The 15,824-nt window shown below is 44.1% G+C and overlaps 1 protein-coding gene across 2 annotated transcripts in view; it reads right to left on the minus strand.

The window, feature by feature from the left end:
- GSK3B (glycogen synthase kinase 3 beta) overlaps positions 1-14,518 on the minus strand; it is a 148,840-nt gene extending 134,322 nt beyond the window's left edge. Inside the window, exon 1 of one of the 2 annotated variants that reach the window (XM_021548813.3) lies at positions 13,313-14,518. In XM_021548813.3, the coding sequence (XP_021404488.1) occupies positions 13,313-13,400 (88 nt within the window). In that variant the 5' untranslated portion in view covers positions 13,401-14,518. The remainder of the gene's footprint in view (positions 1-13,312) is intronic. The other variant, XM_021548814.3, reaches the window with a different exon arrangement.
- Between the last annotated feature and the right edge of the window lie 1,306 nt (positions 14,519-15,824).

Genomic DNA, 15,824 nt, shown 5'->3' on the forward strand with positions numbered 1-15,824 from the left:
GGTACCTATGCAGCTAGTGGAATTTGGTCCTGGTCTCTGCCTGAAGCTCTGAGCAGTTCTTGACTTGTGATAAATTCTTTTGTGTTGAAGAAAGAACCACAGGATGAAATATTGAAGGAAAGCATCGCTTTTCTCAGGACCCACACGAAGCAAGATCTAGAAATCCCCCACAAAAAGTCTGTGGTTCTCAACTGCAGTACAAGCCTACCAAAGAGCAAGTTTTCATTTGAACAATGCTTGTACAAAAAAATTAAATTCAGAGCAGATTTAAACCTCTGACTAAAAATTCAAACCTCTGACTCCCCAACTGCTTTTCCAAATACAGTACATTTACCTAAATTCCAACACTGAGGAAGCTCTATGAGTCTAGATATTAGAAAGATTTTATTTTTTTTTTTTACAATGAAGGTGGTGGGTGTCCTATTTCCAGAAACTTCTAAAGTCAGATTGGATAAGACTCTGAGCAACCTGGTGTAGCTGAGGATGCCCCCGCTCATTGCAGGGGGACTGGACTAGATGACCTCTCTAGGAATCTACCTTGTTTTTAAGTGTTAAAGCTGTGACCAGTTTCACAAATCCTTATCTCCACATCCACCAACTGCCAGCAAGCTGCCAGTAACACAAGGCTACCTCATCCCAAGGGAAGAAGCAAGAGGATCAGTGTGCTGTAACTGAAATTCATCCCAAGACCATGCAGAAATAACTGGAATGACAAAGTAATACCATAAGGGACTACAGGCTGTCTTAATTAAAATCTCTCCAAACTTCTATATATAAACTACCTGGCAAGCATCTTCATTTTTCAAACAGGCACTACTGGAAACCTGACAGCCTTCCCTAAACTATTCCAGTGCTCCTGTTCTTAGGAGTTGACTTAACTAGCTTAGTAAGTGTTTGCTACAATTTAAGCCTACAAATAGTTTTATCTCCAGTAAGGAAGACAAGACTTTTGTCTTTTCTTTCCAGCTATCTTTTATGTAGTGAAAGAATATTATCTAAAGAAATCTCCCTTCTGCCTTCTCAAAAAAAAAAAAAAAAAAATCATCCAAAGGGTTTTCAGTTTTCCCCTAATAGCACTAAAGGGAAACTGAAAGTTCCCCTAAAGCACTTTTTTTAGACCTCTGACCATTTTCCTTGCCTGCAACTATTCTTCTCCCAGTACAATACCAAAACCAGGAGCTGTACTTTAGCTCATTAGCATCCCAAGAAGTGGGGAGGCTAACTCCAAGTATTTTACACAACACTGCCATCAATACATCCAGTAAAAGATTTGCAAGTTCTCCAGCATTGGTTGACTCATGGCCACTGTGCCAATACCTGACTCCAGATTCTTCTCTGCAGATCTCCTACTGTCCCAGTTACCCTCAAACCTTACTGAAGAATAAGAGATGACATCAGGCCCTCCTACATTTCATCCTACTTAGGGTACCACTTGGTTAAGGTAATTTTGAACACATGCTCCTTAATCCTAGGAGCGCCTCTGATAGTGCAATCCACAAGTCTTAAATTTTACTTAGATCAGTCACCATTACTACCACACTAAATAAAAGTGCAGAAGGCCTGATTCTGCGCATCCTTCTGGTTTGACACAAATCCTGACTTCAAAGAACATTTATTTTATAATGGCTGCAGACATGTTCTTAGATAAACAAAAGTTATATTTTCTGCCATGATACATAACATAGTTAACACTGTGAAATTGAGCATACACAATATATAGATCAGTAAGAAAAGACATACTTGGTCAGATCAAGGCACTGCCTAATCCACTTTCCTTTCTTTGACAGCTGACATAAGGAAATGCTCAAAAGAATAACCTCCAAGCCATTAACAGGAGGTATGAATATAGACATTTGCCTTGAATAATACATGTATACATATATATATATACATATATAATGCCACCTATTTTAAGCACATTCAGTAATTTTACCTAACAATAAATTACACAGTTCTCCAGCACTGCATGTTGTCACCCATATCCAACATCAGTTTAAGGGAACTAAAAGGTCTCAGCTGTATAAAGCCAAAGAAATGAAAATGATGCAGTGACAAAATCACTGGAGGAAAAAAATTAATAGTATTCCACAAAAGTAGACATCTGAAGGTTTTAGTGGGTGATGTGTTTTTAAACAAGCACTTTCATGCCATAGCTGACTCCATTTACCAGCACAATCCATGGCTGATCTCCTTTAAAGAGGTTTCATTCTTGTGGTCTACATATCCTTTTCTTCAAAGAACAGACATGGGATGGGTTACTTTGTAAGACTCTGAAGAGCACCATATTTTTTAAAAGGGCATTTCTGAACAACTTCTGGAGGTCTGCAGCTATTTATGCTAATAGCACAGAGGAGTATTTTTTCTTAAATCTATGCCAAATTGAAGCAAAAATTATTCATAACTGCACTAGCCTAGTCTTCTGTGTCCTAGAAAAGAAATACACTCTTGAACCTTCAGTAGGGACACCAACTCTCAAATCAGACTGCCCAGCTTCCAATAACGGCACTACAGTTTCACTCCATTTTTCACATTTAAAGACTTACACTCTATATAGTCTAACCCCAGACATCCAAAAAGATGCATTTGACAAGGGAGAACATTGCAAATACAACTTATAAATCTGGTAGAATGTTAGAATTACTGCACTAGCTCTTTATATCTTCATTTTAAAATGGGGGGAACATATTTTGAGGTAGTTGTATATTTAATGTTTAATGACTTACTTTGCACCTAAGCATAAAAATTAGTAATCTATATGGCAAAGGTCTTTCCACACAGAACAACTCCAAGTTAGGGTTGAAGAAGTTGTAGAAAACAAAAATGACCAAATAACCATTATTTGACTCGCTGAATGTTTCTTAAGTATGAGATGGTTTCATATTAACACAGACAAAACAAGAAATCAAAGTTCAACAGCACAAGAGATGTCCAGAGAAATTCAATGGATTTCAATGAACAGATCTCCAGGAGTTCAGGAACATCTGCTTTCTTCAGTGTCAGATAAAAGCTAATTATTCCTCTTCATCTACAGAAAAATTCTCTATCCTTAGTCACCACTTTTCCTGACAAAATCCTGGACATCAACTGAATTTTTAGAAATACTTGCCTTTATTCTCTACTATTCTTAGAAATCACATGGCTTTCAAATACAGTCATAAAAACTGCATCTATAGTCTCAAAGCAAAACTGGAATAGCCTATGTACAACAGTCTTCAAGAAAGCTGAGTCCTACCCATCAACTTTTTGTTCTCCTTACTTCATAAGCATAATCCTGCATCAGTTCAACAATTTAACGGGCTACTGATATATTTTCCAAACACTTCTTCAGATTTCCCAGAAAAATATTTTGCACACCAGACAAAGATGCCATCCCTAGTAATTTTTCCCCTCCCACTAGCATATCTTATGTCTGAAGGGTAAGGCATGCCTGTTAAGTACTAGATGAGGGCTGCTCACTTCTGCAGCAAATCCCAGTGCACCACAACTTCAGAACTTCACTGGAAGAACAGCAGTGTACAAGAACACTGGGAGAGGTGAAAGCACCACAGCACAGAAGATTGCACATGAAGTGTGAGTAACCAGAACAACAAAGTTAAAACATACACCTTACCAGTCTTCCCAGAGAGTCAGACAAGAATACCATGAGCACTTTTGCATGTAAAGATAAACCTTTGCAATCATACATGCAGAGCAATCTGCTTTAAAGCAGAAGCCTTCACATGTGGCCTAGGATTAAATTCCAGATCTCAGAACTCTAAATCATCTCCTTCCCTTCATATCATATTTCTGACTGTGCATATGTGTGTGTGTCTCTCTATAATTAAATACACATAAAAAGTAATAGAGCAAAAGGAGCTGCTAGAGGACAACTTAACATGACTCTTCTCAGTTAGAATCTAATGATTTTTAAATAGTCTGCCAGGAACTCCTTCATAATTCAACTTGCTCTTCACTTAAATGAAAAAAGGATGAAATAAACAAAAAACCTCACCCTGAAATGTCTGAATAAACTAAAAACCCTAAAAAGCATATGTAGATACTATATGTTTTAAACTAATGCTAGAAAAAAAAAAAAGTTTTGCAATTATGCCACAATGTAATAATAAAAACTGAGCTTTCACCAGATATTTTGAAATGTAGACAGTGTCACTGTTTCAGTAAATATTTCTGAAGTATCATAAGTATTAAAAGTTATAGACACAGCATAAACATTTCTGCATCATTTCCTTTTAGGGTTGGCCCACTATAATAAGTATTTACAGTCATTAACTGCTCAAACATTACCACTGAAAAAATAGCCTTGATTAGAAAAAAATAAATCCACAAGCTATTGCTTAAAGCCAAGGCACTGACATCAAACAGAAAATGTTACTTGTTACATTTCAACCATGCTACCTAGAAAAACAGCCACCATTCTTTTGCTGTCAGAGATCCCGTGTCACTTGTCATGCTTGAACCTTGTCAGCTTCCATGGACACTGAAAGCCAGCTACTCTAGCTGAAGGGAAACTTCAGTCCACTGAAGTTGAATCTATCCCAAAATACAAGAGACTTGCAGATTTGGCAGTATTCATTTCCCTAAGATCCTCCATTAAGCCAAATACATTTCTGAAACATGCTCTGATTGCTTGAATGACATTCAGACATTCCTGCTGGTGAACTTCACTTGTGCCATCCCCGTGTCACCTGAATAATAAACTACACATAGTCCCAAACCAACTCATGCCCAGTGCACTGACCAAGCAAGAGCAAGTTTAAAGTTGAGCTCAATCTAAAACTGACTACCTTATTTTGGGAATTGCAATTAAAGTTTTCCCTGCCCTCTTACTGACCAATATAATCTGAAATTTGGGTCCACAATTTCTGAAATAGTGAAGTTCTCCCACTCCACACAAACCATATGCTTTTGTGCCTAGTACATTTAATAGATGTTTCACTAGAAAACCCAGACAAACAGAAAAACATCACCTACCTTCCCATGGGCCTCTAAAACATGTCCCCAAGACTCAGATCAGCTCTGTGATCCACTGTGGTTACTAAAATATATTGGTAAATCTATTCCAAAGTCTCTAAAACTGGAATTTGATTAGGAAGGTTCTATTCTTTGAGGAACACAGAGAAAAACAATTAACTTGCAACTGTTTGGTGCATGACTATACATATCCATGTCTCCCAAGGCAGTACACACAATCACAAGTAAGATGGCAAGATTAGAAGTGAAATGGTCATCAGATGCATTCTTCTCAAGGACAACAGCATTTTCTGCTTCTTTAGGTTTCAATTGAGCAATTGTATATATAAAGAAAACAAAACATTTCATCTACTCACCTGCAGAGAGGTTGCCCTGCCAGAAAGCTTTTGTTCTCTAAGTGAGGCACTAAACATTTTTTCGGATACTGATACTGAACCCCACAAATTGAGGAAATACATTTATGGTTATGGGCTTCATTCATGGGGATACAGACCTGTGCCAAGTGATTCACATTTACTTGGCCAACATTCAAATATTCAGTTTATTTAGACTGATAATTTTGTGACCCCTTCCTCCCTCTAGGAAACCTGCTCACACAGGTCAACTCATCGCACTGCTTTTCTTAAATAGATACTTAAAACAACTAAGCAGATGAGATGGGGTACAAATAGTATTGTATGCTCTATGTAAACGTTTACAAGAGGGTGTGAATCAAAAAACCAAACTGACACTATCAACTGTGACTATTTTTCTTCTTTCTACACAGTAAGAAAAACCAAATTCTTCTCTGCAGCAACAGTCACAGTTTATCTTTCTGCAAAACATATTCTTGGCCTGTCTGGAAATTAAACAATTGCCTGCATTCCTGGCAAAAGATATTACTATGAGCTACAGGGCTTGTATCTGACAAGAATTATATTCCTACTAAAAAAGTCAAAAGAGATGATGTGGCTGTAAAGAAGTCTGCCTTGGTTGGAAAAATTCAGCTGCTGCTTCCCTTCTGGTTATAACTTCAAAGCCAACACCCAACTTTTCTCCTTCTAAGTACTCTGACCCAAAAGACTGACAATTTTTGCAGCTGCAGTCAAACATTTACCCCCATGTGCATACAACAGCACAGTGCAGGGCCAGAATTTTTTAGGTCCTATATACCCTCCACAGCATTGCTTATCCAGTGGCAACAATAAGAAATATCCTCCCTTTCCCTTTTGATCAGCAGGTCTCTTATTATGATCATCTACTGTCAGGCACTTCGACTACTAAAATGTTTCTCCAACTCAGTCCAACTGCCTGAAAAGATAATGTCAAGCACTGTAACTATATCACTATACATTTTTGTGACATAACAAGTTTAAGAGACATTTTCCAGACATAAAAATACTTTCACCAAGGCTACATTGGTTATTATATCCTTCAAAGAAAGAGAAACTCAGCCCTATCAAGGCATATTACAAATCTATAAAGGTGTATTTTTCTTAGCCGTGTGTTCTCACTTCTGTGCTAGCTAAAGTGAATTTCCTATGGCAGGCACCAAGGCCCACTGCAGCCCATAACACTGATCCTTCAAGTAACCTAACTCTGTATCACCCACACAGAAACCCTTGAAATAATCTAGAAATTAGTCAATATAGAAAATAACTGGCAGCCCACTTTCACCCATGCAGGAAGCACTGATACACAGTTAACAGCCCCTCCCTCCCTCAGCTTATGAAACCAAGCCAGAAAATACAGTCCCTGTTACAGAGACACAGCAAAGCACCTGGCAAGGACTGGAGCCATCCCTTCAGAATGAGCTGTTGCTGTATGGCTTTTGTTAAAAAAAAAAAGCCCTGAGTTCTTGACATTGACAAGCTATCTTACCACTTTCCTTTCTTCCATTATAAGACAGACTAGGTGAGAACACAAATTGCCTTAAATGCTTAGATCTACTTCCCGTCTGCAAGAGATAAAAGTACAGAGTGAACTGCTTTGCTTTATTTCCTTTTCTGAACAACAGACAAGTCATCTGTGGCAAGAGCACCTAATGAAAAGATTCTTTGATAGCACTGAACATACAAGAAAAATCACTGTCCACTTCTTTTAGAGGCCCAGCAGTATGATTTCTGGGCATTCATATTTTTGACAGTTCTCAGAGAGTGATACAGGACTGCTTTCAAAAAGGTCTCCAGCATACATTTCCTATTGAAATACCATCATCTCACCTCTCCTACTGCCCTGACAAAACATCGCACAGCAACACCTATAGGAGTGAGTCAAATATGCACCTTTTTCATGGAAAACACCTAAATAATGACCCTCTCTCTGTGGCATGGTAAGCTATCATCTATGGGGGCTGGAAGGATTCTGAACAGGTGGTGAAAGCAAATCATTGTTAACCAAATCTAGTTTGCAAAAGCTTCAGGTAGAGATTCATTTTAGGCTTTAATGAGATCCAACAGCACTGACCAGGAACAGTTGTCTGAGCAGGACAATGATGTTATAGCCATTTCTCACAGACCTGCATCTTGCTACCACATCTCACACCTTTCTCACCTCAAGATCAGATTGCTACACTGCACTCAAGCGGTTACATTTTAAATCAATTTTAAAAATATAAACTGGAATAGACCAATATGCCTCCAAACTTCCACACCCCCCAATGGCAGCATGGAGCACTTTGGAAATAGTCTCTGTAGGATGGGAAGTGACAAGGGAGTTTATGGTTTTGCATCTTTCAGCAGAAAGGGGGTCTGACCTGTAAAACACACTGTGGGTTTTGAGCCTTTATGGCTGAAAGAGTATTTTTTCTTGTCACATCGTATATGTTGTAATTAGCATTTATTTTCAACATACATAAATAAAAGAGCACCTATCTGTGCAGCTTTCTGAAAGAAGTTCTGAAAAGACAAATTTTTTTAATTTTGCATAGACTTGGATATTCTGTGAGGCATTCAAACTCTCAATATTCTCCTTTTCCTAGTTGCTTTACTTTAAAAGTTTTGTTTGTCTTTCAAGGCTGCTCCAGGCTGATGCTCATTAAATTCAGAAAGCAGCCAAGTAACTCCACCAGCCATATCGCTGCTACAGGAGACAGCCACTTTAGCACTTCCCACACTAGCTATGGGTGACTAAAAGTCCTCAGAGTAAAGTTTATTTTTAAATTTTTTTAACAAAATCTAAAGAGAAAGAACTTCAGAAAAATATTGAAGTTTTAAGTTGTCTACAGAAATTTCTCAAAATTCAGAGGTAACAGACTTTTCAATTTAAAATGGGACTTGGCCATTTAAAACAAAAATACTCCAATAGCTTGAACCAAGAGGCTTCAAGTGTTCTCCAAGCACCTGGCACAGTTCAGCTACTGTGTTCAAATAACCAAGGGGTTTAGCATGAATTCATTTCAGAAAATGCTACAGCTGATTGCAGCACAAAGCTTTAACTGCAGGCTTTTTGCACACAGATACCCTGTACACTTTCCAAATCTTCTTCAGCCATCCTTCCAGTTCACGACAAAGCATGGGCTGAGGGAACAGCGAATATCCCATAGATTCACAGCATTGTGAAGATCTGCGATGAGTAAACTGAACACCAATATTGTAAAATCCCTTTATATTTTATCTAAAACAGCTCTTAAAGATAGAATACAAGAAAATTAAAGAACTCTCTTGGAGCAATAGGGGGAAACTCTCCAGGCTGTGGGATGATCTTCAGCTTTTCTCATCTCCCTGGCACTGCTTCTGATACCTACAAGGACCTACCAAGTTAACAGATAAAGTGATGCAGCAACTTCCAGAGCCAGGATGCATACAGACAAGGAACACATTCCATAAGCCACAGCTGTGTAAACAGGTGAACAACATGGCTCCAATATTGCTAGGAAATACAGAAGGTGAATCAAGGGGTAATACAAGAGGGCATCACCTCCAAGAAGCAGTGTAGGGAAGAGGAAATGTGCAGAAAAGAAATTGAATGGTCAACTAGCTAATGGTATGAATAAAGAGGAAAGAGTCTGTCAGCATCAGAATTAAGTACAGCAGACAGTTCTATTCCTTTTCAGACTGAAAGGCACAACTTTGGGCCACTGTAACATGAAACACTTTCCACTCAGGCACACATGTTCATTAGCTGACCCCTTCAGTGCATTTTTTTTCCAATCTAGGAATGAGGAAAGCTGCTCACCCAGCAGCAGTCAGAAACCTGGACAGGGCTAGGATGAGCGACGGCCAGACACATAACGCTCAGCAGGCTTCTGGAAGGGAGTGATTTTCCTCTCTCCAGCAAGGAAAGCAGGATGGGCAGCTTTCAGTTTCACAAACCAATTAGGCAGAAACTGCTATCAAAGCAATAGAGAGGGCCCTACCCTAACTGGGTTGAGAAACACCAGGTGGTATTATCTCAATCATTCTGCCAGTTTCAACAGCCCCACTCATTCCTTCTCACTGAAGGCGCCCAGGGTGCCCTTTTCCAAGGCTCTTCCCACACACCTACCTGGACACCACACAACATTAAACTAAACTGTCACCTAGACACCACCGCTACCTAAAAAGCAGTCCCTTTTATGTTGTGCCTTGTGGAATAGCTACTAAAAGAGCAACAAACTCACAGACTTTATTCCTTCATGAACCACTTTTAAAGAGCCATCACGCTCTGTGTGAACAATACACAGCAACATAGGCTTACCGAGCTATTGTGCTTTCAGGAGATTTTACAATACAGAAAAAACCCAGTGAATCTAAGGAAAAAAGAAAAACTTCAACAAACCCCAAGTTTGGCATTACTGAAACATTCTTCCACAGAGTCCAAAATGAATTATTACAAGACTGTCCTTTAGATTTTGCAACCAAGAGTATGTGGTCAACATCAGAATTAGCTAAAGCAAATAAAACTGCCTTCCTCACCCTCCAAGTTGGCAAATCCTGCATAACCAAATACAGACCCACAACACTCACACATGGAGCAAAACATCTTCATGGCAATTGTTAGCCAAGACATTATTTACTGCAGACCATCAAGACGATTGGCTACAGTTACAACAAGTACTGCTGTCTGCAGACTTGGCGTTTCAAGTAACACGTATATTTCCCAGAAGCTCAGAGAAGGAAAGAAAAAAAATCAATTCTACAGTCATTAGATGAAAATTCTCAAGCTGCAAACTTTGAGACTTCTATTTTTATACTGATATTTTTAGTCATGTGTTGCATGACTACCCTTTGTATTTCAGGATTATTTTTGTCCCATTTGAGAAACAAGGTACATCTGTAAGCAGTGTAAGGGCAACTAGCTGAAGAAGAAAAGAAAACTTCAAGCACCTATCTCTTTTCCTACTATAATGAGCAGGTTGATAGTATCAGCAAGTGGAAAACTGGAAGCTTAGATCCCTCCTTTTGAGGGACAGGCTTAACACAAGGAGTACACACGCTTCCTTTTTTTTTTTTTTTTTGTTCAGGGAAAGCCTACAGACCCAGCAACACAGACCCACACAAAGAATACCCTATTTGAGAACTATTTCAGTGTAGAAATCCATATGGTTGAGTGATTTCACAACCACCAAAATATAAATAGAGAAATAAAAATAGTCAGATTTCAGAAGACAGATGTATGGCTTCAACGAGATACATGAGGGCCACAGGGTTCCTACTGTAGCAGAGATGTTAAAACCCTTGTAACATCCCTGACAGAGCAATGAGAGCAGCATGCATGAGAAGTCATTTTTCCCAACAGCCAAAGGAGAAGCAGCTGTTGGTAATTCCCCATCCTTCCATTCAATGCTTCATTCAGTTACCAACTTCTGAGAACAAAGTATCATAAATTCAACTGCCAAGAGATGAAAAATCCTTGCTCACTCCTTCCTCCCCATATACTTGGGAAGAAGTGCAATCACAGTACGGTTCTAGTTCTGCTCCTCCCAGGAAACACAAGGAACAATGAACCCTCCTCCAGTATTTTATGAATCCTTTTTCTCATCCCTTAGGTCTATCCTTCCTAGGTAACTGTTGCAGCACTCAGCCAGGAAAAAGCAATAGCTGCAAATAGACATCAGAACAGGAGTGACTTCATCATCTGATTTCACCCCTCCTTACAAATGAGTGCAAAAAGCCTGACATCAAACAAGTTAGGTTTCGCTTCCAAAAGACCCACACAAAGACAGAAGCAAAAAAGATGTCCCAGACACTCAGAAGATAATAACCCATCAATATTCACCTTCTTCACTAGGATTCTTTTGTCCCAGCTTTAACCCAAACCGATTCATAAGGTACTAAGTATCAGCCTATAAATACATATCAAAATGAAAGAGGCGACCTAACTCTGTTCACCACACACACTCCACACTGCCAATTCACAGCTTGCTACATCATGTGATAAGATGTTACCAAGACTCTGCTAACCAGAAAAATAAAACCTTTTTTGACACCCGGGAATTTTTCTCACTTAAAAAGCAAAGAAAAAAGTTAAGTTCCCAGGCTGTCTTACATGGCTGGATTAACTGAAAATAGAAACTGCACTTCCCACAGAATCCTTGAATGTGGTTCTCTTGCTTTGTTCTGACATTTTTTTCCAGACAGCAGAAGGACCAGGAGCACATGACTAGAGCGACTGGGGGGGTTATCACAAGTGCATGCGCTTTATGTTACGGCCTTTGTTTCTCCCTCAGTTGTTATACACTTGGGATTGAATCATATTTGCAAACTTGTTCGTCTGCATCAGTTAGCACCCTCTTCACAGGCAAGCATCTGTCTAGTCTTTGACCTCAAATAAACGGGAAAGGAGTATCAATGACCTTTCAAGAATCAAGCTGCAGAGCCTGAATAAGACATATTTAGTTGCTGAGTATGACAGGTTGAGGTCTCGCTTGGTTTAGACAGCCACCTGCAGAAATAGTGACCAACAAGACCCGTTTTCCATTCCACAGGCACATAAAGAAGTCAGTAAATTAAAATGGAGTCACCCACAGTTCTCCTCCATATAGATCAATAATCCTTAATAAATACCAATGCTGGACCTGATCAAACCTACGCTTTTGTGCTGCTAAAATAGGTTAACTGCACCCATGGTTTTTGGAGGGTTGCACTGATCATGCAGATACAAGGTGGACTACAGCACCTGAGCCAAATGGTCTCTTCAAGGTTTCAACCACAGGGGAAGACATTTCAGTACAAAAAACCTGTCAAAATTTCTCATCTGTCAAAAAGCTCACAATCTCCCAGTGCTTTGGCATGAAATGGACTAGCCCCTTCGCTGGATGCAGGCATGTACCCGCAGAGCCATGTCAGGTGTGGCTTTAACCGAATATCAAATAGATCAATTGAATGGGAATGCATATTGAGCATTCCTGGTCTCATAAAAATGTCATCCTGCATTTCCGTAAGAAAAAAGAAGATATCTCTAAAAACTACTATGTTCATATGAATCTGGAAGAACAATTCAGGTCTTAATGTGACCATATTCAAATCAGGAGTAAAGAAATTCCATATGATAAGCACATAGCTGAACTATAGCAACTCAGAACTGGGCCTTTTTGTATCAGCACAGTACATTTGTGCAGGTTTAATTAATATTTTTAATTCACATAAACCAGCTAACCCCATCAGATAGAATACGAAGAATGGGCACACATTAAGCATTTCTGACATGTCTGTGCAGAATAAAGCACAGGCCTCGTTCTTAAAAAATATTCCTCTGATCAGAAAATTGGAAAAATAATGCCAAGCTTGACATGTGAGCCCATGGAGTAGTTATTTCAAAATGAGCATTTTCTTATGCCTTCTTCTGAGCATTTTACCAGAGCCTGGAGGATATTAGAGACACCTTTTGTAAGCTCCCCTCCCCCTCCTTTTTTTTTTTTTTTTTTTAATGGGCTGGACTAAAAGGTGCTCACACCCGAACTACGGGTGCATGGAAAAACCTTCCATGCTCTCTCCCCTTAACAGCCAGGAGTGCTTTTAAAAAAAAAAACTCCAAAAAAACCACATAATGAACGTGAATGTCACGGTCATACCTGTGTGCCCGCAATTCGTTTCCTCCTTTCGGTGGGAGGAGGGGGCGAATGAAAAGGAAATAGAGACTACGGAGCTTCCAATCCGTTTCACAAAGGGGGGGGAAAATGGCTTTTTAATGAGGCAGAGGCCGCTGGCAGCGACCAGGAGCTAAGGACGAGGACAAACCCATCGGGATTTTCCGTCCAGCAGGCCCCGAACGGAGCGGCGGCGTGCGCCTATTCAAGGTTAATGGGGGGGGAAGGGGAGAGAAAGGAGCTGCCGAGGCCGGGGCTGGGGCCAGGCTCCCTTCGCCGCTCCCCGCCTGGGCGAAGGGCGGGGGCAGCCTCGCCGGCCCTCACCCCCCAACCCGAGCGGGGCAGGATACTCACGGCTGACTTTCATGCTGCCGAAGGCCGAGGGCTGCTGCACAGGCTTGCAGCTCTCCGCGAAGGAGGTGGTCCTGGGCCGCCCGGACATGGTCTCTCCCGCTCTGCCCCAACGGCGATCACCTCTCTCCTCTTCCTGCCTTCGCCCTCCGCCTCGCCCCGGCGGGCCCGCCTGCCGCTCCCTCGCTCGCTCAGCTGCAGGAGACGGGTGGGACGCGCCACATGAAACGCCGGGACCCCCCCTTCCCCCCCCGGGGAAGCCCCCTCCCCTCTCGGTCTCTGCCGCCCGGCGGGTGCTTCTTCTTCTCCTGCCTCCTCCTGCTCCTCCTCACGCCGCCCGCTCCTCACACGACCATCCTTCCCGGCCGCGCCGGTGGGACCGAGAGCCGCCTCCCCCCGGCGCCGCTCCCGAGCGAGGGGGGTTCGCTGGGCCTCGCTGCCCCCACCCCGGGCGCCAGTCACATGGGGCGGAGGCTCGCGGCCCGGCTCCTCCGATCCCGCCGCCGCCGCGCTTCTCTCCTTTTATTTGCTTTAGCTCTTTTTTTCCCCTTTTCTTCTTTTTCTTCCTTCTCTTCCTTCCCCCCTCCCCGTTCCTCTCCTTCCCCCTCGCCTCTGAGGGAGGCGGCAGGCAACGGGACTATTTTTTTCCCTGGCGGAGGGATCTCGGGGCACAGCCGAGCGGAGGCGATGCGGCACCGAGTCGCAATAGGATCCGGTGGTGGCGGCGGGATCCGCGGCGCGCGGAGGGGGGTGAGGCGGTCGGGCGGCCTCGCTGCTCGCTGACGCTGCTGCTCAGTGCGGCGCTGAGGCGGCGGCGGCTCCGGCGGTGCGGCCGCTCATTCCGCCCGCACGGGCAGCTGGCGGTGGCTCAGGCAGGGCACGCTGCACTGCGGCCGGCGGCCGGCGGCAACGGCAGGGGCCATGACGGCGGCGATTTCCCTGCTCCTCGTCAGCCCGGCTTCAGAGCGCTGACGGCGGTTGCTGCTTTTGCTGCTGCTTCCCCAGGCGTCCAAGGCACATAGGACTCGTCCGCCCGGCTGAAGTCTCCCGCCGGGCCCCCCTCCCAGTTCCTGCCGATCAGTCCCTTTGTCCCCGCTGCTCCCTCCGCTGCGTGCCGGGCTCCCGCCGCTGCGCTCTGTGCGTGCGCCAAAGCCGCGCAGCCGCCCGTGCCCGCCGCCGCCCCACGCTGCGGAGCAGCCGTAAGCGCCGTCTGTGAATACCCGGCCGAAGAACCCGGCGCGCCCGCGAGCCCCCGGCCCGAGGCCGTTACGGAAACGCCCGAGCCTTATCGGGACCAATCCTCAGGCCGTTACAAGAATGCCTGTAACTGGGCGGAACCAATCACGGAACCACGGCGGGCACGACCGATTCTCCCCGAAGTGAAGCGGAGACCCAATCGGAGCACGCCGCCGCCGCCCTAGCAGCGCGGGCGGGCGGCCAATGGAAAGGAGGGCTCTCTTCCGGCCATCGCCGGGCCAACCCGAGTGGAGCCGAGGAGGGAGAGCCAATCAGGGGCCGCGCTGCCTCCGTCACCCAGCCCTGGGACGTCTTCGAGCCGCAGCCCGAGGCGGAGAGCGGCCGCGGGCAGCGATTGGCTGCCGGCGATGAGGCTGCCTGCAGGGGACCAATCGCGAGGCGCAGGGCCACGGGCGCGCCCGCTCCCGGCGGGGCACGGCCGCGCGCCTCTGTGGGGGCCGGGGGAGGGCAGCGCGCATGCGCAGCGCGGCCGGGCACCGCCCCTCAGGCGCGCCCCCGCGGCCCGTCCCGCCGGGAGCGGGTTTGGGGCGGTACGAAAGGAAACTCGAAATCGTGGGGTTTGTGCCTAAAACCCGTCAGGCGCAGAGATGTTGCGGTTCTGCTTCACTGAGCTGTGAAGGAAATGGCGCTGACGCGCGCAGTGCTGTCATAGAATCATAGAACGGTTTGGGTTGGAACGGCTCTTCAGGACCCTGCAGTTCCCACCCCTCTGCCATGGGCAGGGACACTTTTCACTAGACCAGGTTGCTCCAAACCCATCCAACCTAGCCTTGAACATTTCCAGGGATGGGGCAACCACAACTCCTCCGTGTAGCCTGTTCCAATGTCTCAACACCCTCATGTAAAGAATTTCTTCTGAGTATCTATCTAACCCTACCCTCTTTCAGTTTGAAGCCACCCCTTTTGCGTGAGAAGCTGACAAGCTCTTGTGGACAGTCCCTCTGCAGATTTCTGGCAGGAGACAAGAGGCTGGAACAGTCATGGATGTGGTTCATGAAGCAACGGTGAACCCGTTCTACACAAACTGGGCCAAGCAGGGGAAAGAAGATCAAGGCTCTCATAGAAAGTCCTCCCAATTCAGCTGTTAACAGCAAGGCTTCCTCACAGGAAACGCAGTTTGTAGTGAGGCACTAAACACCCTCAGAGTTAGGTCCCACTGCCACCACAGTGGATTGAGCTTGGCCCTGGCTGGAGTTCCAGGCACTGTTCTGGAAGAACTTGTCCTTCTTCAGGGCTCTGGAGCATCCCTGGGGGCAGC

The sequence above is a fragment of the Lonchura striata genome, chromosome 2 (assembly GCF_046129695.1).
Source record: "Lonchura striata isolate bLonStr1 chromosome 2, bLonStr1.mat, whole genome shotgun sequence".
NCBI lineage: Eukaryota > Metazoa > Chordata > Aves > Passeriformes > Estrildidae > Lonchura > Lonchura striata.